Source organism: Caretta caretta, chromosome 7 (genome assembly GCF_965140235.1).
Source record: "Caretta caretta isolate rCarCar2 chromosome 7, rCarCar1.hap1, whole genome shotgun sequence".
NCBI classification, from domain to species: Eukaryota; Metazoa; Chordata; order Testudines; family Cheloniidae; genus Caretta; species Caretta caretta.
In genome coordinates this window covers 104,865,841-104,890,742 of record NC_134212.1, presented here as the reverse complement: position 1 = coordinate 104,890,742, position 24,902 = coordinate 104,865,841, and the positions used below count along the sequence as shown (strand labels likewise).

The following is a 24,902-nucleotide window of genomic DNA, read 5'->3' as shown; positions in this document are numbered from 1 at the left end:
TCTGCCCCCTTCTGTAATTTTTCTGATATAACTTTTGTTAGCACTTGATACAAAATAGTTCTTAGGCTTTTCCTGGTGATTTTTAAATCTGCAAAGCTCTTCATGTATTTCAGTCCTCGCATTTCTCCTGTGAAATAAACTACTATTGTTCTCAGTTTAGAGAGGGGGAAAATTGAAGCAAAAAGGATGTCTTCACGGAATGAGTCTGTATTAAGGTTGAGGTTGGCGATCAAGTGTGCCTGGTTCTTATTTCGATGCTTAGATGACTAGATTTTTGCATCATTCTGTAGTTCTGTAATTTTAGTGTTCCTTTTGTAAAACAAAAGGTTTGACACACAATGATTGGTTTTGGGACTAAAACTACTATTCAGATGTATCCTGTGTGTTTTTTTTTTTTTTTTTCTTATATGGAAATGTTCACGTTACAGTTATCTTCAGTTTATTCTGAGATAGCATGATCGAGAAGAATATAAGCTGTTTGACACCTGAATATTTGTAAAAGTATATTTAGAGATGAGCGTGTCTCAATCTTCTGATTGAGTTCCCGTGACTGAATATCTGATCATAGAATTTTCATTCTAGTTGAATGAAGTGAAGTTTTTGTAATTTATATAGTACAGTATACATAAGCAGTAAAGTCTATGACAGCATTTTATGTATAGCATTAGTTATAGCCATCATAAAAATGTTCCATTTGAGCTTTCCCCACAAATTTAAGTAAAATCTTGTGTTCCATGATATTATATTATAGACTGGATGGACAGGGAAAAAGGAAACTTAATTATATTGCAGAAACTGGTCCTGGACTTGCTTGCAGTAGGAGATTGTTAGGTATTACTTCTCTACAAATATTAATCCTTTTATAAACGTGGCTTGAAACTGATTATTTTTTATACCATGACCCTGGATTATGAAAGTACAGAGGACATGCTTCCAGGTCTGGCTGTCGTCTCACCTAAAAATGCTCTTGATACAGTAAAAGCTTTGTTATCTGGCATGTTTGGTGGGTGCTGGATTAGTCAAAAATTCCGGTTAACTAAGAGATATACTTACCAATGGAAGGAGGGAGTTTGGATGCGGGAAGGAGCTGGGGATTGGGGCACAGGAAGGGGTGCGAGGCGTGTGCTCTGGGAGGGAGTTTGGGTATGGGAGGGGGGCTTGGGGCAGGGGGTTGGGGCACAGGAGGGGTTTCGGGGTGCCACATCCAGGCACTGCTCACTTTGGGTGGCTCCCCACAAACGCCGACGTGTCCCTGCTGTTCCTAGGCGGAGGCGCAGCCTGGCAGCTCTGCATGCTGCCTCCACCTGCAGGAGCTACGGAGCCAGTGCTCGATGGAAAAACTCTCTTCTCTACTTATTTCTTGCTTTCTCACCTGGTTCCCTACTTCACTGATTCCACTGGAGCAGATGATTGATCCTTCAGGTGTCCAGAAATCTTGTGTCGGGTGCCTTAGTGCTTTGTACACCATGACCAGCCAGCCTAAAGGATTCTTAGCTTAGTCTGGGATCTGGAGCTTTGGGCCGCACATGGCTGAATGGAAAATAGCAAAGCCTTAAGGAATTAGTGGTGAAGGAGGATAAACAGTAAGAATCAGCTAGTCAATAACTGCGCACATTCCATATATCAGTACTCCTCCATTTTAAAATGTGTTGGTGTTAAGCCATTTTATTCATTGTTCCTTTTCCAGATATTGAAGATTTACCACAAACAGTCCAAGAGAAGTTATTTGATGAAGTACTTGATAGGGATGTTCAGAAGGGTAAGTGTGTGTGGAGAGAGTTAGTTAGTACGTACCATTTTTGCGGATAGCATTTTGGATGTGGATACGAATTTTGTATCTGCACAGGGATCTGGAGCTGTAGCACAGGCTCACCAGGGCAAGTGGAGAGACTCGGGCTCCCCACAGCTGCCAGCATGACTCTCCCTGACCCATCTCTGCTAGGGGCAGAGGGCGCTTCGGAGCCACGGGCCAGCCATGATGAGAGCTGGGCGGACAGCTGTGGGGAGCCGTGGTGGATCCTCCACCTGCCCTGGGTGAGGGAGCCCAAGAAGCCCCCGGCCTGAGTGTCAGCCCCCAGGCCCTCTGTCCAGGCCAGGTGGAGGGTCTGCCGTGGCTCCCCACAGCTGCCAGTCCGGCTCTTCTCATGGCCGGGCTGTGACTCTAAGGCAAACATTCCCCCCCCCCCCCCCCCCCCCCCCCCCACCTACTGGAGCTGGTTTGCAGAGAGCTGCATGGGGAGCTGGCATGGAGTCGCATACCCTCAGCTGGGTGGGGACACAGCCAGGGCCTGTTCTCGGCCTTCCCCCGCACCGCAGGTAGGTGGAGGGTCTGTCACGGCTGCCTGGGCTTCCTAGTTGGGCTCCACGCTGCCCTATCCTGGGAGGAAGAGGGGCCTTGGGGAGGAGGAAGAGGGGAAAGGGCAGTGGATGGGCAAGGGCCTTGCCCCCCCCACACCACGCCTCAGTTTTGGTGCCAGTGGTCATTGCTGTGTGGATCTGCAGATACACGTTTTTTGTATCCATTCAGAGCTCTAGTTATTACAAATAAACCCTGAAGTCTCGTTATCTGCTATTAACGCGATACTTCACTTAGTTTGAAATAATACATGAATTCTATATTTAAAGCAAAATTTTATGCTGGATAGGTTGGCATTTGCAGGCAAATTTCTACCTTTTTAGTATAAAGATTAGAGATTTGACTTTAACATTAGGAGTACTTCTGAAGGGACAGAAAGAAAAAGCGAAGCTGTGGTGCTGGTAAAATTTGTGAAACCTATGAATTTATCGTCTAAACTTCTGAAGGCTCCAAGTCATGAGCTCTTCAGTACTCTCTCCTGTATTTAAATAAAATTGGTGAACAATCTTCCACTTGAGTGGCTCTCTTGAAACAAATTATGGTTTTTCAGTTTAATGTCTGTTTTTTTTATCTACAGTTTTTAGTCTAGGGAGCTCAGCTCTGCCTCTTTAGTGCATCTATTTTTGTAATGTTAAGGTGAATAGATATATGGTAAATTGTTGACTGTATAGTATCTTCTGATAACCAGTTTACCTTAATACAGAATTTCATGTTGAAAAGAGTCTAATTGCAAATAACGTTTACATAGGATTTTTCTTGTATTGCAGAACTAGAAGAGGAATCTCCTATTATAAACTGGTCTTTGGAATTGGGTACGCGTTTGGACAGTAGACTATATGCACTTTGGAATCGGACTGCAGGGGACTGCCTGCTTGATTCAGTACTACAAGCTACCTGGGGCATTTATGACAAGGATTCGGTGCTACGGAAAGCTCTTCATGAAAGTTTACATGACTGTTCACATTGGTAAGCTGGTACATTTCTCATGTTAAGTTCAGGAATATTTTTCCAGTAGCATTGGTTGTAATATAGTGATGAGCTCATGGATTTATATTTAATTATGTGGAACAAAGGAGATGAATTACAGCACAGTTTAAGTTGTGTGTGTTTAGTTTATCTTTAAAAACCAAAAAAAAAAACCCCCAAAAATAAACCAAAACAAAATTTATATATTATGTAAGTCAATTATATTACCAAAAAAAATTCTTGTTTTCAGTGCTTTAAATTCCATACAATGTCCTTAGCACGAGCTGTAGTATGTCGGTTACTGCAGCTTTCAAGTTCTGCATTTGCAGTGTGAAATGTAGTGAGTTTGTTGTTGACCCGTATGTGCTAGTTCTTCATATAGTAACTAAAGTTTTAAGTAACTTAGTTTTTAGTGTGTGGAAAATATGTTAAAATAACATCAGGTTGCAAAGTCAAGAACTCAAAAGTTAGGAAATGTCAAAATTAAAGTTGCTTGTGCAACCTTAACTTGTCCCTCTTGTGCCATATGCATTATCACAGTTTCCCCATCTCTTTCAGTGCATGGAATGGACCATGCTCGCTGAACGAGGAGCTCTTCAATATCTTGTTTTCTCTTCATTGTTCCATATCTCCCCTCATGCTTGCCTTACTGCATAGTATTCAAACCCTGCTCTGAAAACAGAATTATTAATGTCCTCATGGGCTTTTCTATGGGGCTTATCACTATAAAATCTGAGTGTTTTAACAAATGTTAATGAACTTATTTTCATAGCACCACTGTGAGGCCAGGAGGTTGGTGTTAATCCCATTTTACAAATGGGGAGCTAAGGCACAGAGAGATTAAGGTAGACAGTATCTATCGTTCTAACTGCCCAATTTGAAACACTCAAGACTTGATTGTTCAGAGTACTTAGTATTGTAATAGCATTGCATATGCTTGAAGTCCAGCTCACATTGACTTTAGTTGTAGCTGTGAACGTTCAGCACTTATGCATATCAGATCCCAGGTATCTCAAATTGGGCACCCAGAAAATGAAGAACATAGTTATTGACCCACCTATGAAAATTTTTGGTTTCAGTGACGTCCCTAGCATCACATAAGAACTCCATGTGGCAGAAGCAGGGATAGAATCTAGTTCTCCAGGGCAGCATACACCTACCTTAGCCATGAGAAAGTTCTCTTCTTGCAGTCCTCTGCCTTATTTGCTTACGTGCCTTCCAAATTCTGTAACAAAGGAAGTAGGAGTCCTACAGGCAAGTTTCCTTTGCTGTACAACCCTGATTCATCCCTAGAGCAAACCTATGCTGCACGCTGAATAGGGCAGGGGTCCTTGAGGGGAAAAAATGTGGTCATGTAACTAAAGACTGTATCATAATGTATATATTTTTTTCTCACAAGGGGGCCAAATTAAGGTTGCGTGGACAACCTAATTAATTCTGGCATTTCCTAACTTTTGAGTTCTTGACTTTTCTTTTTTAATAACCTAGGAAATTACATTTTTGAAAACACCCTACATTAAAAAGATTAACAAGCTTATAAACTGAAAAGACAAATTCCATTGTATGGTATTCTGTTGACACCCACCTGGTTCATCATCAGGGTTGAGACGTTTAGATCCAACATACTGACTTCTGCCATTTGAGCTAATGGAGAAACTGATGACAGTAGTAGGTTTTTATCCTCTGTGGACCAGCAGTAGAGGGGGAATGGGATACTTTGCCAGTGGATTTCACAGATATTTACTGACCGCACAGAAGTGGTGAGACTTGGGAATCAAGGGTTCCATTCCAGGCTCTGGAGAGGTGAATATTCTCTAGTGGGCACAGACTCTTCTGCCTGTTTCCCCACAGGCTTGACCCTTCTGCCCTGTCCCCTAACAACCTGTTGTCCCCCCTTCCCTGTCCCTCCAGTCTTGCGCCTAGCCTCCTTGCCCAGCCATTCTGAGTCTGTCGGCCTGTCTGTCCCCCTAGCTCCTTGTCCAGTCTGTCACTGGCCTCTTTGTCCAGTCTCTTTCCGTCCCCTGCCGCATTGTCTGTCTGTCTGTCTGTCTCTTTACCACCCTGTCTTCGTCCCTACATCTTCCTTTTTAGCCATCCAGTCTCCTCATCCAGTCTCTTTCCATCCCTCCCCATTTCCCACCTCTGCTCCCACTCCACCTTCTTGTCCAGCCAATTCCAGTTTCCCTTTTCCCCCCTAGACTCCCAGTTTTGTTCAGTCATTGTCCGCCACCCCCTTCCTTGTCCCAGGTTACTCCTCTGGGGTCAACTCTTCTCCTGTCTATTTTTGAATCAGGCAGCTTCCTTCTACATGCTGCTTGGATGCTGGCAGGGGTATAATTGAGATAAAAGGGGAGAGAGCTTCCCCCCTTTCCATTCTGGTACCTGGCCACAGCCTGGGTGCTGCCTGCAGGAGCCAAGAGCTGCAATTTCAGGGGAAGGCCTGCTTAGCCTCTGTGTGAAGCATTCCTAGTGTGGGCGGTCTTCAGAGTAGCTGTGAAACTAGAGCTAATATCTAGTGAGTATGGATGAACTGTTTTTTGTTGTTGTTTTTTGTCCCCTGCCCTTCCCAATAGCTTGTAATTTAGCCAAATTTGGCTGGATTTTTATGGGAGCAGCACAAGATACATCTACTCCTTGGAGGAATCCTGCACCAAAAAATAAAAAATTCTGTGCAGAACATTTTCAAAATCTGCAAAATTCTGCATATTTTATTTGCAAAATAACAATATTATCACGCCACTTTCAATTATTTTGGTAATTTATTTCAAAATACCTGTCAACAAGTATGTCTATAAGAAAACAGACAGCAAAATAGATTCCGGAAATTGTTTTGACAAATAAATTCCTTACCGGACATGTTAATACAGAACTTTGAGTAATAATTCATTTAAACTATAATATAGAAACATATTTCCTGAACCCCTCACAAGCAGTTCAATGGCTTGGAGTCAGGGGTAACTGAGTTGCTGAGGGAGAGGGAAGTAATTTCTGGGAGTGAACCTGGAGGGATTGCTGGCTGGGTGTGGGTGGGAGAAGTATGGAAAAGGTTTTTCTGTGGGGGGAGGGAAGGAGGGATTGTCAGGGAGTATGGGAGCCTCCCCATGCAGATCCTGGCTGGGAGAGGCTAGGGGTCAGTCAGTCAGGCACATCTTCCCTCACCCCGTGTGTCCCTGCATCCCCTCCTTTGCCCCTGTGTGCACCCCCCCTCCCATTCAGCCCTTGCTCCGGTCTGTCTCCCCACTAGCCCTTCTGAACCCCTGTTTGGCCCGGTCTGTCTCTCCCTTCCCCCCCGCTCTCCCAATCCGATGCCTCCTTGCCCTTGAGGTATGCAACCTCTTCTCACTCTCCCTATTGGTTGCTGACTGCTACAGCCAATGAGCTATTTGCCTCTGTTCTGGTGCCCCAGATGGGCAAAAGGCATAACTGTAGAGCCTCTCTGGCAGAATGTGTTTTCTGCAATCTTTTTTTGTGTTTCACTCGATCTTCTCAGAGAAAAAGTTGCCAGAATTTTTTAACATGGCAAAACAAGATATTTTTCCCCAGCCTCATTTTTGGAAATGGCTGAATTGTTCTTAGCCAACATTTTCCAAACTAATTCAGCAAGAGGAAGACATGGAAAAATTCCACCCCGGTGGTTAGATTCATGGAGTTATAAGTAACTGAAAATAGGGGCTTAGAATGAGAAATTTTGGACAACTTTTAATAGGTGGTGCAATCTGGCCTTTAATAACATGGCCAGATCTGGTCTGTAGACTGTAGTTTGCTTGGTGATTCATTTTACATTTCTGCTTCGTACTGAGGAAAATCCAGATGCTGAAAGGTTTTTGATCCAGGTCATTATCATTGCTTTCATTCATTTTTAGTAGTATGTAGAAGCTAATGTGAATGTATTGGAAGATTTTGAAAAATATGGTAATAGCTTCTAGAAGTATTGGTGAAACTGGGCTTGAGTATAATTCATCAGTAACTTTTGCAAGTACTTTCATAACTTTCTAATGTTGTTTTGTGATCTTTAATCTTAGAGACTTCAAATAATCCCTCCATAAATTATCAAAGCTTGTATTTTCCAGGAAGGAAATAAGTGTTGCCTATATATATATAATAAATATTGTTGTGTCAGTGCTTGTATAGAGTTATCGCTCAGATACATGTTTGTAAATTAACAATGGCTTGTAGAAAAAAATAAAGATTTACTGAATATTAGTATTGCAAGCTTATTAAATGAGCTTTGTTCTTGAGATATTTAGAATTTTGAAACCATACTTCTATCTCTTTAAAGTTCTATATTCAGAAACCTTGTATTTGTGTGGAAGACTTGCTTTACTGCAACTACTTCATATAGCCAGTTACTGTATAGTGGAGATTTGACTACTAGCATATGAACGCCCCTGTAGTGAAATTGTACTGTGTACTCATTGTTGTCTTTTATGTTTAAATTTTAAGGTAATCTTGCATCATCATATTTAAGACACCCAAGCATCATCTTTCCCCAACCCACACTGCTTCATTTCCAAGAATAGACTGATATTTTTTTTTAAATACTAGCTTCAGGGTCTTTGCTAACCTTTGCTTGTTTAATGAATTAAAAAAAACATATTTATGTAAAGATTGAGTAGTCATTGAGGGGCACAGAAGGAGAAAATTTCGAAACCATCCTCCAGTGTTCTCAGTTGCTGTTTTACTTGGGGTACTACATTTTTAGTCGGTATTCAGGAGTGCAAGTACGCCAAAAGAAGTTGCTGAAGGGGAAACAGTAAATGTAATAATTGGATTTGAATAAAAGCATATGGTAGTTGCACAAAACTTATTCAGAATTAATTCAGATTGTCTTGGATACCTTCAAGTAGAGTGAAACTGGCTAAAGAATGCTAAGCCAAATATTATAGTAAACATCATAACATGGAGTTAATAAGATATGGCTAGCAGAGTATGAGTCCAGTTGTTTATATTTTCATTAATGACCAAGAGGAGGGAGTAAACCGTATATTGCAAGTGAATATGCATCAAGTTGAAAGAGTTAATACTTGTGAGGATATCAAACAGAGAAAACTAGAGATTAGACATATGGACAGAATATAATTCGCTGTGGCGGGGCGGAAACTGCGAATCTAATGAAACCTGGGAAATATAATCCAAAAACTGAAAAGTAGTAATATCCAAGTTTGAGGGTGATGTTGGACAGCAGACTAGACAAAAAGGTGCCAGTATTATGACACAACAAAAAAAAATATGGGCTGCGTATACATAGGCAATCTATTAAATGAGGAGGTTAAAGTCCCTCAGTACATTTGTGCAGGTCTGGTATAAATATTACTTGGAGATACTTCATTACCAGAAATATACTGACAAATTAGGAGGAATTGAGAGGATTAAAAAAATGAGTGAGTGGCTGAAGAGAATATCAAGTTAAACATGCGTGGCTTGTTTAGAGGCCAGCATCAGTTAAATTCTGCAGAAGTGGTGTCGACCCTGAAATCAGCAGCAATACTGAGGTAACTAAAGGTGCTGAAGTGGAGGGTGGTGAGTGCCATCACAGTAACGGTGGCACTGAAAGCAGGAGTACCAAAGAAGTTCCTGGTGCCAAGGAGGTAATTTGTGCTGAGCCTGACACTGGCCCCACTTCCACTTACTGAAGAAGGGAAATATTGGGGTTTGCTGCCAACAGACCCACAGGGTCAGCGGCCCACCCAGCCAGCAAGGTCATAATGACGCAGCCCTGGCAGAGTCCTGCATTAAGGGAGGGGCCGGGACAGAAAGGCAGAGGAGGTCAGTTGCTTCCTGATGTGCTACCAGCCCAGAAATAGCTGGTGTTGGCATTGCCCTTGTTGGTACCAGACTCAACAGTCACTCCGAGGCCAGAACTGGAGTCAATGGTATGGGGTCCCTTCCCTGGCCCCTCTGGATTGTATTGGGGAGCAGTTGATGGGACCTGCTCCATCCTGTGTGCCAACATTCACACCGTGCTGGTCCACACTTCTTCTGGAGGAGGCAGACAGGTCCCCACAGGACCTGGAGTGGCCACAATGTGAAGTGGCTGCACACTTGGAACCTGAGGGCAACCTCTGATCCAACGTGGGCCTTGGTGCTGCAGCAGGCCACGTGGGCCGTTCAAGCAGATGCTCCTTTAGAGAAAGATCCCTTGCCACTGAGTCTGTGTCATGAACAATTTGCAAATCAAACACCGCTCCTTGATGCTGGCTTTGCCTAAGCACAGCAAGCACCACGTGGGGATCGTTGTTGGGGATCTTTCCCCTTGCAATAGACAATGTTTAAACCCTGTCTTCTCCAAGATCGTTGGAGCAAGATTCTTAAAAGGGCATCATCTCCATCCTACAGTCCAAGTGTCTGTTCCTCTGTGGGACCTTAACGCAGTCCTAGCGGCTTTAATGGGAACTCCATTTGAGCCCTGGGCATCGTGTCCCTTTCAGCTTTTGTGTCAGAAAACTGCATTCCTAGTAGTGATAATGTCCATAAGAAGAGTGAGAGAGTTGCAGGTTCTGATGACAGAGCCACCTTATACACAATCCTCCAAGGACAAAGTTACTTTATGAGCACACCCCAAATTTTTTATCTAAAGTGGTTTCTCAAGTTTCATTTGTACCAGACAGTATATTTACCTGCGTTCTTTTCTAAGTCACATTAATCTTTGAAGGAGGAGCATCATCACCTGATGTCCAATGTCTGAAGACCTCTAGCCTTCTATCTGGATAGGACTAGACTGTTTTGTGTTTTGCCTTGTCTCTTTGTCATATGCAGATCATATGAAAGGTCAAGCGGTCTTTTCATAGACAGTCTGTAAATGGATAACATCCTGTATCAAAGCTTCATATGAAGTATTTTCAGCTGTGTCTCCTCAGCTTTTGTAGAATGTGAGCTTCTTCTACGAGAGCACAAGCAAGGTCAATAGCATTCCTCAGTGACGCTTCAATATTGGATATTTGCAAGGTTGCTGTGTGGTCATCCATACGTACATTTATAAACCCATTCCACATCTTCCGGGGTGGATGGAGTTTTGGTACAGTGATCCTGCAATCCTTGTTTAGGTAGACTCCGAGCCCGCCTTCTGGGGTGGGTACTGCTTGTGAGTTATGTAAGTGGATTACATGGCTGCATCTACTCGAAGAAGAAACAGTTAATTATTGTAACTGTGGTTCTTCAAGATGTGATGCAGACATATATTCCATGACCCCCACCCTCTGTCCTCTTTGCATTGAAATCTAGTCTCTGGGGGGCAGGATAGCGGAGTTTTTTTTTACTGGCAGCACTGAAAGATCCAGACAACTTCTGGCAATGTTTTTCTGCGTGCCCTCCTAAACTGGCTTCTTGAACAGAAGAGCATCTCTAGTTTGCTAGTGACAGCTACAAATCATTCTAACTTACATAACTTACAATATATAATTACACTGCTTTGCAATATCTGAATATTTTTGAATATGGTGCATCTTACAGATGTTAACATATAACTGTCTTTTGGTGATAAAAAATCTGTGGCTATTTCAAACATTTTTAATTTAAAAAATGGGTAACTACTAACATACACTTTTTTTTTTCTTCTTGATAATGTAGTTCTATAAAAGATTCTGGATTTCTACCTGAGGTGACTATAAGCCATTTGAATTTGTGACATACCTATTTTACTTGTGTCCTTAATCAATTCACCTAAAAGAAAAAAAATCTGCATTCTTCAGATGAGAGAAGAGTAACAAATTGCTCCTTAAACAGAACATTACATTTACATGAAATTCAATGCCTTGTTTGTTCCCTGTGGAACTACATTTAAAAAAAAAAAAGTCAATAAGGCTTCAAAATAAACTATGCAAGATGTATCAAATTGGCCATTAGAAGCCTTTCATCAGTTTCGATAAGTGCCTCCTGTGGGCATTCAATCCCATTCAGTCAGATCTCAAGTGGCTTCTTAGGCAGGGATTATCAGCCTTGTACCAGGTAATTTGCAGACTGACTCTTGTATCATTTCCTTTAATTCATAAAACAATACAAGATAGCTATTTCACTTTATGGATAGTCTTTGTCAAAGTTTACTGTTGAGCAATCCCAGTAGTTCCTCTGTGGTGGTGGAAAGAATTATGAGAAGAGGATTACTTGTTGCCTTACTGTCAGTTGGTGGTCTTACAACATTATACACTCACCAGTTGAAAGGACTCTTTGTTGTGCTATTTTATGCATGTGAGAAAATACACAGCTTGGTTAACTGTGTGCTAAGAAAACTTGTTTATATATAGCAGTCACGTAGATGGTACTAAAACATTAGCTTAGTTGCTTTCTTTTCATGATAAACAGGACCAATCCTATGCAAACTCCGAATTAGTCGATGGCTGCTAGGAGAATTATTTACAGGTAAGCAACAGATGGTCTGCCTCCTTGGGACTTGGAGTTCTGCTTTGTTGATGCAGTCTGTTTCTGCCCAATGGAAATTGCCAGCATGAAAGAGTTTAGATTTAAAGTTTCACAAGATTTCTTTTAAAAATTTTTTTGCAAGATGGAAATAGGAAACACATTCTATTCTTTCATAAATGTTGACACTTAAACTCTAGAATATTACCATCAGTTGTTGTATGACTCACTTATTCTCAAAAATCAAACTACTATCTTACTTGCTTTACCTCTTTTCTTTCTGCCCACTGTTCTAGGTTTTACACCCGTTGGAAAGAGTGGGAGTCATGGTACTCCCAAAGCTTCGGTTTACATTTCTCACTGCGAGAGGAACAGTGGCAGGAAGATTGGGCGTTTATACTCTCTCTTGCTAGTCAGGTAGGACTTTTTTTTTTTTTTTTTTTTTAAATCTTACTGTAGGAAGGGATGTAAAGTCCTTCTGAAGAGTAGTTTCATAAACTTGCATTGTTCTTGCTTCAGCCCAGAGTTTCTGGTTATTAAGGAAAACATCAACCATTTTTCTTACACCAGAAATCACAAAGTGTTAAGGTCTTCTCCACAAGAATAAACTGCGAAATTGTATTTGAAATTTGAATTTCATAGTTTCTGAGTTTACTGGTAGCATCAACAGTTTTGCTGAAAGGTTATTTTTCTTATCCGGTAGGCTGAAGCTTGTAAGAGATGGGGCACCAGTTTCTGTTCTGTTTAATGCCCTGCCTCCTTCCCCATACACCTTATGTAATCTTAGAGAATGAACATTTCTTCAGACTTTTTGTGAGCTTGAACCACTAAAACACTGGCAAACTGTTAAGAGATTGTTTTGTAATCCAGTGTACATATGCCAAGTGGATTTTTAAACCTTTATAACTTTGGTAAAATAAACCATATTTTCAGACTCTCTAAATGGCATATCTACAACCTAGATGGAAATTTGACAGGGAGATAGTCTCATCTACTGATGTGTTAGAACAGCTAAAATTTACATTTTTCCCCATTATTGAAAAAGGAGTATTTGTTTTTACTTTTCTCAAATGTATGAGCTTTTTGGGCTGAAACTTTGCATAAAACTTCACACATGAACACAGAACAAGCCTGTTGTGTTTAAAAAAACAAAAACAAAAAAAACCCAGAAAATCAGAGAGAAAATAATAAGCAACTGAAAATGACCTATTAAAAAAGAATGCTTGTGCAACCTCAGTTATAGGTGCATTCTCCCTGTAATATTTAAATACTGTGTTACAAAATATGTTGGTCAATCACTTGAGTATTCTAACTTCAGGTAGGTAAACTTTTTGCAAGTGAAACATTCCAGACAAATGTTGGATTATGGAAATCTAAATGACAGCCATGACTTCAACAAAATTTTAGTTGGATGAAAATCTGGTTTTATGGAACTTGTACAGAAGCTGCTTTGTCAATCAAGTTAAACAGAAGTAAATGTTAGATCGAAGTTCTGTTTCAAGTATTGTCTGTCTTTTTTTGGTATAGCCTGGAGCAAGTTTGGAGCAGACCCACATTTTTGTACTTGCACATATTCTTAGAAGACCAATTATAGTTTATGGAGTAAAGTATTATAAGAGTTTCCGGGGAGAAACTTTAGGATATACCCGTTTTCAAGGTAAGCCTCGATGCCTAATTATGATTTGTACTTCTTTAAAAATGGCTTTTAAAGGAGGCTGAAAGCAGCTTGATATTAGATTCTAGTGGAAGGGAGGTGGAGTGACTTTATACAAAAGTAGCTGTTAGTTTAAGCCTCTGATTCTTATAAAACTGTGTGTTCAACCAGTGCTTTAACTCCTTGATAGGGAGGGTGATTATCGAAGTACAAGACTTGCTGGGAGCAGACATGTTGGGATTAATGTTTTAAATGCCACTTAATACATTCTTTATAGACTTGTTAATTGCATCCAATTCATTGAGGATCACTATTACATTCTTAGAAGCCAGGAGAAATGTGTAGAATAATGAGGGTGGTGCTGCACTATTATAAAAAGTGATTTTCAGGGGTGCAGCTTACCCCCATTTCAAACAGAAAATCAGTCTGCGTTTTATTTAGTCAATATTACTGTTGTAATACGTAATGTCACAATATGGTTATGTGAGAAACAATAGCAGTGCTTCACTAAAAGCTGGATTAGTGGAACTCTGCAGAGTCTTAGGTAATGGAAAACCACTTATAGAATATCCTTGCCTGAAGTACAAAACACAAAGATTTAAAAAATATTAAGTAATTCATAAATGGTAAGGAATACATTAATTTCATAATGAAATACTATGAACCATAATTATATAGGCTAGGTTATTTCTAAATGATTGGTTTCCCCTTTAGATTAAGCAAGTACAGAGCTCATCTCGTTAGCATTTTCATACTTTGTGCATCATCAGGAAAACTTGACTCCAAATGGTATGGGGTTAATAGAAAGTCTGAGGGCTAGGAACTTTAATGAACATTCCTAGTTCTGAACTGGGGTCCTTAGTAAAATTCAAATAGTCTTGTCATGATTAAGTTTATTTTTAAAATGGGTGCAATTGCCGTGGCATTTTTCTGCTTTTCCAGCTCCTTTTAGGGAGAGGAGTACCTTTTTAAAAATTGCAATATGTTAAGAAACTATTAAAGATGTTTTCTAACCTGTGGCTTAATGGAAGGGCCAGCAGAAATCTCTAGAAATTTTTGTCATATTCTGTTCTCGGGTCTACAGATGTTTGTGTTTGTTTGTTTACTGGAAAGAGCAGTCACAAAACCTGTTTCAACTATACCTTCATCTTTGGTACGTGTGTTGTAATATTATTCTGCGTTCAGCATTTAGCACAATGGGATTCTGATCCATGATTAGGGCTTCTAGGCATTATTGCAATACAAATAATAAATAATTAGAATCCCTAGCTCCATGTTTACCATGTTAGAAGTTATGCTAATTCAGTTTATAACTAAACTGATGTATTTGTATTTTATATGCACTGAGAGAGTTTGTTCAGAGCCTTTTATAAATTGGAGGGATTGGTGGGAGGGATCATCATTCAAATAATAGTCTCACAACGAAGTGGGAGACCTAAACTGAACTCTGGACTCCCACTTTTACTCCCCAGGCTTATAAAAGCTAGGAGTTACAAAGGTATCTGCTGGGTAGCCTTGAGGACTAAGCGGCATGCCTTGTCACTCCACAGCGCACCCTCTCAGGTGATTTGCACAGCAGCTTATAGGAACAGTTAAAGGAGTCATCCTCTGGGCTAGAGGTAAGATGCCATATTAAGGTAGCTAGAGAAGATGAAAGGGGGTAATACAAAAATAATAAGGTTGGAATAGAAGAGGAAATGGTAGTGTTTCTGATTTTTTGCCATTCTTGATCAAATATTGAACCATAAAGTTGGCATCTTGCCTTCAGCAGTAGCCAATTGTTTTGCCAAGTACTTAACCAACTATATTCTATACCGAGTTTGAGGTAAAGAGGGAGATTCCTCCTTGGCCCCATGCCTATATCTTACATTCTGAAGCATGAAATTAGATGACCAATCTTTTTGTATGAATAACTACAAAAGATATTTCTGGTCATCGTACAATCTGTTTCTAACCATCTGTAGCAATGAATTCCACAGACTCTCTCTCATTATGTGTGATTGAGCTCTTGTTTATGTAGTATGAGGTGATAAAATAGATGCTGACCAGTTTTAAAAAAAACATTTTTTTTTTTTAAACTGAACTTGTAATTGTGTATTCCTCGATCAATTTCCTGTCTTTCTTGCACAGCTTTCTGGGTAAAGAAGAGCCCAGCCATTGTAGAATGAATGTAAATATGTTGTTTTGTTTAACTGTCTCTAGTTCAGTGTTAGACTCGCATCTGTGTATGTCCAGAGGTTTACGTTCAACTTTGCCTAGATGCTAACTTATAAATATTTCAGTGATTTGGAAATGAACACTTAAGTGAGGGTGAATGGAGATGAAGTGCATGTGTATGATGTCTTTTGTTACTGCTTCTCTACTAAGCTTAGCAGTTTCCATCAAGACAAACAACACACAGATAGATAGTTTCATAGAATATCAGGGTTGGAAGAGACCTCAGGTGGTCATCTAGTCCAACCCCCTGCTCAAAGCAGGACCAATCCCCAACCAAATCATCCCAGCCAGGGCTTTGTCAAGCCTAACCTTAAAAACCTCTAAGGAAGGCGATTCCACCACCTCCCTAGGTAACCCATTCCAGTGCTTCACCACCCTCCTAGTGAAATAGTTGTTCCTAATATCCAACCTAAACCTTCCCCACTGCAACTTGAGACCATTACTCCTTGTTCTGTCATCTGCTACCACTGAGAACAGTCTAGATCCATCCTCTTTGGAACCCCTTTTCAGGTAGTTGAAAGCAGCTATCAAATCCCCCTCCCCATTCTTCTCTTCTGCAGAGTGACTAATCCCAGTTCCCTCAGCCTCTCCTCATAAATGATGTGCTTCAGCCCTGTAATAATTTTTGTTGCCCTCCACTAGACTCTTTCCGATTTTTCCATCCTTCTTATAGTGTGGGACCCAAAACTGAACACAGTACTCCAGATGAGGCCTCACCAATGCTGAATAGAGGGGAATGATCATGTTCCTCACTCTGCTGGCAGTGCTCCTACTTTTACAGCCCAAAATGCTGTTAGCCTTTTTGGCAACAAGGGCACACTGTCCAGCTTCAAAAATTCCCTTTGTTGTACAAGAGATTGAACAGAGAAAATTCCGTTTTACAATTAAAAACACCCAATCCGTAGAAGGCAGTAAATATTGAAATGTTGAAGGACTCCAAGATTGCAGAATTAGACTTTGTATTTACCACTTTCTAGTGACTTTCACATAACCTGTGAGCTAGTTGTCTCTGGTTTTGGACAGCTTTACAAAACTTCACTCACCCATTAAAAAGATCTCTTGTCCCAGGTAAGTTAAGTATGTTTATTTGTTTCCATTATTCCTTGAAAATATTTTGTGCCTTGGCTAGTAAAGTTTCCTTGCAATTTTACCAAGTTGGTTTAGGGGGAGGAGGAGGAGAGTGTGAATAGAGGAGGAAAGAGGTGAGTGAGCTAGAAGTGCCAGCCAAAACTAATGCTTTAATATAGACTTGTAGTGCCTTCCATATGAGGATCTCAAGGCCACTTGCATACGTTGGTATCTACCTTTTACAGACAGGAAACTGAGGCAGATATGCTGTGACTTGTCCAGGATCACAGCAGTTTGAGAGTTGTCTATAATAGGATCCAAATCTTCTGACTTTCTCTTGGTCTATCCACAGGACAGCACTGTTATCACTCCAGTAACAGCCAATTGATTCCCAAAAGTGTAACGGACCTTTTAGTATTTTGGTTAAATATTAAAAATGTCATTGAGGGTACCATTTACTGAATGTAAATACCACACCAGGGTGTGTTCACTTCAAGACATAACCATGACATTTTTGAAAATAAGGTAGCATTCTGAAGTTAGTTCTCATGTGTTCTTGAGACTTAAGTCCTGGATTTGATGGCTTCCAGCATATAGTTCTTAAAGTCTTGCATCCTTTGTTTTCTGTAACTTATCTTGCTGATTACTCTGAGACTGTCCAAAATCAACCAGTGTCTTTTACAAACTCATTATTTAGCTGATAATCAGATCCTTTTTATAAATCTTAATGCTCACAGCTCTTTCTAAGAGCATTTATGTGAATGTTATGTGGTTTCCTGGTTTAAAAAAAAAAGAAGAAAAACAATGGTGCTGTTATTCTCAGTAAACTCATCCACTATTTGGAGACGCTGAAACTGAGATAAGCGTCCCTCAGTCACTACCTGAGTTTGGTATGTGGGAAAACATGTTCATCAGTTTACAGATAACTGTTTTTAAACATTTAAGAGAAAATTAGTTTGAGCTGAATATTTCTTGTAAACCATGTATTCTTCTTGGAGTGCTTGCTCATGTTGATTCCAAGTAGGTGTGTGTGTGTTTGGAAGGTTTTTCCCCTAGCCGTACCCATCTTGTTGGCTGTGGAGCCTCCTGGAGTTGCACGTTCATGGTGGTGTGTATAGGTCTCTGCCAGCCTGCCGCCTCTTCAGTTCCTTCTTGCCACCAGTGACAGTCATTGGAGCTACGTCTCTCTCTTGCCTAGTGATGGGACTTTTGATTATCCTGTAAATAATTCATTAGTTAGTATTAATCTTAGTAGTTAGATAAAAGTGGGGGGGTTACCCCCTCCAACCACAATTCCCTTCCCTGTTGGGGTTCGGGACCAAGGGTTTAAGCCATGTGGGACCTGCCACAGTCCCATGCCAATGGGTGATCCCCACGACTTCTGCCGTAAATGTCTCGGGGAGGCACATCAGACAGATTGCTGCAAGATCTGCAAAAGGTTCTGCCCAAGAACAAAGAAGGAAATGGACTTCAGGCTCAAACAACTCCTTATGGAGACAGCCCTCCGTCCCCAGCCGGCTCTGGGCCAACAGGACTTGGCACCGAGCACCTCTCTGTGGAGCGCTCCAGCCTCCATTAGAGACTTCCTAGAGGAAGGATGCTAGGCATAGAGACCCTTGGCACAGAAACTCCCTGTCGCCTAAGCCCACAGAGGCAACACGGCACTGCTTGCGCTCACTGGTGCTGCATAAGTGGCACAAGAGGACAGAGAGTGCTTGCCCATGGTGAGAGCAGCCGGGTTTGACACTGCCACCTGTGTGTGTCCTGCACAGGGGCACCCAGTGCCGGTCTCACAAGAGCTGGCGCTGTTGACTTCAGGGCTGCAAAGGGGTCCATCGAGTCCGGTATTATTGGATTCTCTTGTTTACAGAGTGCCAGGTGGAGGAGCTGGAGCTCTCTCTCCCCCTCCCCAGACACATTCGAGGCAGCCAGGGACTTGATTGTCTTGACGGCTCCGCAGTTGTCCGCCAGCCGAGACAGATCTCCAGCACTGGAAAGTGTGGCGCCGTCTAGAGGCAAGCCCACGATGACGGGGCACCGCTCGCCTTCTCCGCAGCACCATTCCCTGGCACCACCCTGCTCGGCACCGGTGTGGTCTCCATGCTCAAGGTCCCCGTCACTGGACTTGGAGGTGGAGTTGTACTATTCCAGGCGCAGTTGGCACCGATTTGAGTGGCACCGCTACAGGCAGGAGGCTGGGATGGTGCCATGGCATGTGCAGTGGCAGGGGCCCACGCAGTGGCCTTTGTGGACGCCTTGGGCATATCATCAGGTCCAGGGCATGTACTCCCAGGGCTCCCAGTTCATAATTTCAGGAGGCCGTGCCTCTTTACCACTTTGGGACTTTCCCCCTCCTCCTGGCACTGAGATGGCTTCGGTCCATGGTGCAGAGCCCCGTCCACGTCCTGGCTCCACCACTGGCACCATAGCTACTTTCTGCGCCTAACAGCATGGCACCGAGCAGGATGCATCCAGAGAGCTGGAGGGACATGAGGGCCTGGTACCACCTAGGGCTTCGTTGTCATCCTTGCTGGACGATGCAGTGACAGGGTCTTCGTCCTCTGGGCTGCACTCCATTGATGGTAGTGTGCACCAAAAACTCTTGCGCAGGGTGGCCCATAACATGGGGCTACAGGCCGAGGAGGTGGTAGAGTCTGAGGACCCCATGGTGGACGTATTAACCCCTGAAGAAACATCCGGGGTGGTATTGCCACCCATTAAAATGATCCAAGTCACAACGAAAATCTTGTGGCAGACTCCTCTCTCCATTTCCCCTGTAGCTAATGGGGTGGAGAGGAAGTATTTCATCCCCTTTAAGGGCTACAAATACTTACTTATTCATCCACAGCTGGGTTCACTGGTCATAGCGGCAGCGAATGAAAGAGATGGGCAGCAGGGCCCAACTCCAAAATCCAAGGACTTGGAGAAGCTGGACCTGTTCGGCAAGAAGGTGTACTCCACTGGGGGGCTCCAGCTTCGGATTGCTAACCAGCAAGCAATCCTCAGTAGATCCAATTTCAATTTATGGGACTCCATGTTGAATTTTAAGGAGTTGGTCCTGTCAGACTCCAGAGCAGAGTTTACTGCCATAGTAGAGGAGGACAAGGCAGTGGCATGGACCTCTTTACCGGCCTCACTGGACACAGCCGACTCGGACACACAGACCATGTCCTCTGCCATAGCCATGGGGAGGAGCTCATGGCTCCAGGTATTGGACTTCCACCAGAGGTCCAACAGACAATTCAGGACTTGCCCTTTGACAGCATGGGGTTGTTGTTGGAGCAGACAGACTCCAAGCTCTATAGCCTAAAGGATTCATAAGCAACATTGAAATCATTGAGCTTGCATAGCCTCGCCACCCAGCAGAGACACTTTAAGCCCCAACCTCCTCCACGCTTCTACCCTTCCGAGCCTAGGCAGGACATCTCCAGGAAGAGGGGCAGGAGTAGCAGGCATAAGCCTCCCCATCCGTTGCCCAGTCAAGGCCAGAGCTGGGCGAGGCAGTCATAGAATCATAGAATATCAGAGTTGGAAGGGACCTCAGGAGGTCATCTAGTCCAACCCCCTGCTCAAAGCAGGACCAATCCCCAACTAAATCATCCCAGCCAGGGCTTTGTCAAGCCTGACCTTAAAAACTTCTAGGGAAGGAGATTCTACCACCTCCCTAGGTAACGCATTCCAGTGTTTCACCACCCTCCTAGTGAAGAAGTTTTTCCTAATATCCAACCTAAACCTCCCCCACTGCAACTTGAGACCATTACTCCTTGTCCTGTCCTCTTCTACCACTGAGAATAGTCTAGAACCATCCTCTCTGGAACCACCTCTCAGGTAGTTGAAAGCAGCTATCAAATCCCCCCTCATTCTTCTCTTCCGCAGACTAAACAATCCCAGTTCCCTCAGCCTCTCCTCATAAGTCATGTGTTCCAGACCCCTAATCATTTTTGTTGCCCTTCGCTGGACTCTCTCCAATTTATCCACATCCTTCTTGTAGTGTGGGGCCCAAAACTGGACACAGTACTCCAGATGAGGCCTCACCAATGTCGAATAGAGGGGGACGATCACGTCCCTCGATCTGCTCGCTATGCCCCTACTTATACATCCCAAAATGTCATTGGCCTTCTTGGCAACAAGGGCACACTGCTGACTCATATCCAGCTTCTCGTCCACTGTCACCCCTAGGTCCTTTTCCGCAGAACGGCTGCCTAGCCATTCGGTCCCTAGTCTGTAGCTGTGCATTGGGTTCTTCCGTCCTAAGTGCAGGACCCTGCACTTATCCTTATTGAACCTCATCAGATTTCTTTTGGCCCAATCCTCCAATTTGTCTAGATCCCTCTGTATCCTATCCCTGCCCTCCAGCGTATCTACCACTCCTCCCAGTTTAGTATGAGGAGTTGCTTGTAAGAAGGGCCCCTTGAAGAAGGACGGGGAAGGGAGGAGGAGCAGAATTAGAGAGAATATCCCACTTCTACAGTGCAAAGGACCCAGCAATCTGAGTTTATTTAGGACCGTGCTCTAAGCAAGCCTTCTGACTGCACGCCCGGGGGCAACACATCAGTCCACTCACTGGATCCTTCTTCCTGTTTTCTGAATAGTCTGTCCCACTTCTACTGTGCACGGTCCTTGATGAACTCAGACTGCTGGGTCCTTTGCACTGTAGAAGTGGGATATTCTCTCTAATTCTGCTCCTCCTCCCTTCCCCGTCCCTCTTCAAGGGGCCATTCTTACAAGCAACTCCTCATGCAGGAGGTTCAAATGCTCCTTGCCATGGGAGCAGTGGAGGAGGTTCCTCAGGAGCAAGGGATTGTACTACCAACATTTCCTAATCCCCCAAAGCCAAAGAGAGTCTCATACCCATTCTTGACCTACGAGGCCGCAACAGATTCATGAAGAAGTTAAGGTTCCGCGTGGTCTCTTTGACTGCCTTCATCCAGTCTCTGGATCTTGGAGACTGGTATGCCACCCTCGACCTCAAGAACGCGTATTTCCACATATTGATAGTTCCAGCCCACAGATGCTTTCTCAGGTTTGTAGTGAACCACAACCATTACCAAGACTAATGCCCCTGCTTCGTACCCCTAGCCACTTGCTCATTACTCTATCTGTCATGGAAGGTGGCATTCCTGGTCGCAATAACATCAGCTAGGAGACTGTCTGAGCTTAAGGCCTTAACTTCTGACCCTCTTTACACCATTTTTATAAGGACAAGGTGCAACTTAGGCCTCACCCAGCCTTTCTCCTGAAGGTTGTCTGTTTCATGCCCATCAGGACATTTTTTCTCCTAGTCTTTTACCCTAAGCCACACGCTAACATTTGGAAGCAAAGGCTACACTCCTTGGACATTCGGCAAACATTGGCCTTTTATATCGAACATATGAAGCAGTTTCGTAAGTCGAACCAGCTGTTTGTCGCAGTAGCAGAGAGGATGAAGGGCCTCCTGTCTTCTCAAAGAATTTCATCGTGGATCACGTCCTGTCATATTATGATTTAGCAAAGATACCTGCCCTTGCATTAACGGCACATTGTCCTCGGTGGCATTCCTGACTCAGGTCCTGATCCAGGAGATCTGCAGAGCGGCGATGTGGTTGTCGGTCCCCACGTTCACCTCTCCTTATGCTGCGGTATTTGGCGGAGCAAGCCAGTGGATTTGGAGGTTCTTTTCAATGGAGCACAGCTTCCTGTGTGACAGCTGTGGAAGTCTATCGGTGGCAGCTGCTGGTATGCAGCTGGTGCTTTCCTCCTCTATCTTAGTCCCCTCACTGACCCTGTCTTCCCTGATGTGAGAGCAGGCCTCCTTGAAATTGTAAATTTGAGCTAAAAGTTAACTGCCAAACTCTGCAGGTGGAGGGGTGGGGCTGGAGGGGACCTAAATGATTCTATGGGAGATGAGAACAGCCTTTTAATATTTTTCATTGTATCTGTGGTGGAAGACGAGGATCAATTCATAATGTTACATATCTGAGATCTCCTGTTTTTGCTATGGGGGACATTCAGAGACAACTGAATGTCCTTGCTTTTGTTGTTTTGTCTTATAATTTTAATGCTATTTAGTTTCTTCTGAAAATTGGAAATTAAATTGTAATTAGTGTCTTTTGATGTGGAAGCACTCAAAATCTAATAAATTAGTTTCCCATTAATGCTTCTTGGTTTGGGACTTCATATGTTTTTAATCTCAATATTTGGTTTACTGAAGTCATTTGCCTAAATATGCATGCAGAATTAATTCTGAGGAATTGCAAAAGTTGTTGTTGTTGTTTTTTTGGTAACTCATCCTCATTCTGCATCTCTTTGTACAAATCAGGTTAATCAAATGGAAAGTTGACCATTTATTTAAAATTCAAAAATTTAATTTGAACGAAATGTTAAAGGGACACTCAGTTTGGAGTTGGCCTCAAATTTAGAGTTAGTAGTAACATATATCTGCAAGCCTAAATCTAATAATTTCAATTTTCTCTGGAAATTTTTCTGTTTTATACGTTTCCCTGTAGTGTTTGCAATCCAAACATGGCCAGTTCTGTGTACCTGGAAGTACATGTAAAAATGTGCAGACTGGTTCACTGATTTTCATTGTTCAGAAATATTTAGTATCCCTTTTCACTTGCCCTTTAGTGCGTCAGTGTTCCACGAACGTTGTAGGAACAAAGATATGGCTTGTATTTTGTTGCAGCCATAGCTGCCTAACACATTGCAGGCAGCTACACTGTGAAAGGTTGCTGTGGTACATATGTGCTTGGTTTACGCACAGCTAGCTATTTATAAAGTGTCACAAGGTAAGGCATGCTTTTGCTTGAGTTGTCTTGCAGGAGTACACATCAAGAATTACTCATGTTCCTAGAAGAAAAAAATCCCAGCAGTGCAGTTTACTCACTTTATTTCTGAAACTAGAATGAGAAACTAGTCTATTCTAGGTTTCAAGTAGTATGATCTTTTTGGTGTGTCTCTGATAATTTAATATAAATAATTGATGCATCCCATTAATACAGTGTGACTACAGGTTATGAAGGCTGTCTGGCCAGACAGGGAAAGTTTGCCATGCAGTTCAGTACTGCATAATCTTGTGGTGTGATAAGATTCTTTTAATATCATCTTCTGAAAGCAGAAGGCAAAATTTTTGGTGGTTTAAGAAAATAATGAAAAAACAAGTGTAGTGTTTTATTCTCTTATGCTGTGAAATCCCTTATCATATTTTAAGGGATTACCAGACATGAAATATTATTACTGCTATATTATTTACTGGTGTTGCTTATTGTGTGGAAAGGGCAATGGAATTGCAGTACTGGCTGGAATCGCACGGGCAACCTATGCGTAAACTTGTACTGTAGCAGATAAGGGTATGTATATTGTAATCTCATGCTTGACCCAGTAATGATTTCATACTAGAAAGCCTGATCCATTTTAACAGCTACATTGTGGTTGAGTTATTTTAATGTCCATACTGTGTTAATATTCAGCTAACAAAAGCAGCTTGGAAACCCCCTCTCCACCAAAAATCACTTCAATGTAAAAGAGGGCTCCAGTTCCAGTTCTGTGTCTTATCCCTTTTTGTTTTTATTTCTAGGTGTATATTTACCTTTGTTATGGGAACAGAGTTTTTGTTGGAAAAGTCCTATTGCTCTGGGCTATACAAGGGGCCACTTCTCTGCTCTGGTTGCCATGGAGAATGATGGTTATGGCAATCGAGGTGCTGGTGCTAACTTGAACACTGATGATGATGTTACCATTACTTTTTTACCATTGGTTGATAGTGAGAGGAAATTACTGCATATTCATTTCCTCTCTGCTCAAGAGGTAAGAAGCATTTATGTGGCTGGCAACTTTTCCCACACGTTATTTGTAAGTACAGGTCTCTTTTGCAGTCTGACATGTTTGAAGTTTTAAATACATCTACCCTTTTTTGATTCTGCTCTCCTCTCCATCATTTGAGACTGTTCAAAAGGATGCTTCTCACATCTTTGGAACTCAGTTTAGTTTCTTACAAGTTGAATGTAAATACAAATGCAGTAACCCTGAAATGGACCCGGATATATCTAGAATAGGCACCCAGTTAACTAAAAATTTAAATTCAGCCCTAGTTTGAGTGAGTGAAACTTATTTTTTGGCCAGTAAGCTCTAAGAGTTATAGTATTATATACATCTTTGCTTTAATTAAGCTATGTTTGTTTGCTGATACTGATAGGGAGCTACTGTCGCGAAGTGTAGAGCCACATTTGAGGATTTGGAGATAAAAAATGAACATGGGTCCTTGTCCACAGAAGCCAATATGTAGAGAAAGGAGAAACGGTATATAATTTT

General features: G+C 42.3%; 1 protein-coding gene across 4 annotated transcripts in view; it reads left to right on the top strand.

The window, feature by feature from the left end:
- Positions 1-24,902, top strand: part of ZRANB1 (zinc finger RANBP2-type containing 1) — a 74,596-nt gene that overhangs the window by 44,997 nt on the left and 4,697 nt on the right. For all 4 annotated transcript variants that reach the window (XM_048856708.2, XM_048856712.2, XM_048856713.2 and 1 more), the window contains 5 exons: positions 1,688-1,759; positions 3,124-3,322; positions 11,971-12,091; positions 13,202-13,331; positions 24,169-24,398. In XM_048856708.2, the coding sequence (XP_048712665.1) occupies positions 1,688-1,759; positions 3,124-3,322; positions 11,971-12,091; positions 13,202-13,331; positions 24,169-24,398 (752 nt within the window). The remainder of the gene's footprint in view (positions 1-1,687; positions 1,760-3,123; positions 3,323-11,970; positions 12,092-13,201; positions 13,332-24,168; positions 24,399-24,902) is intronic.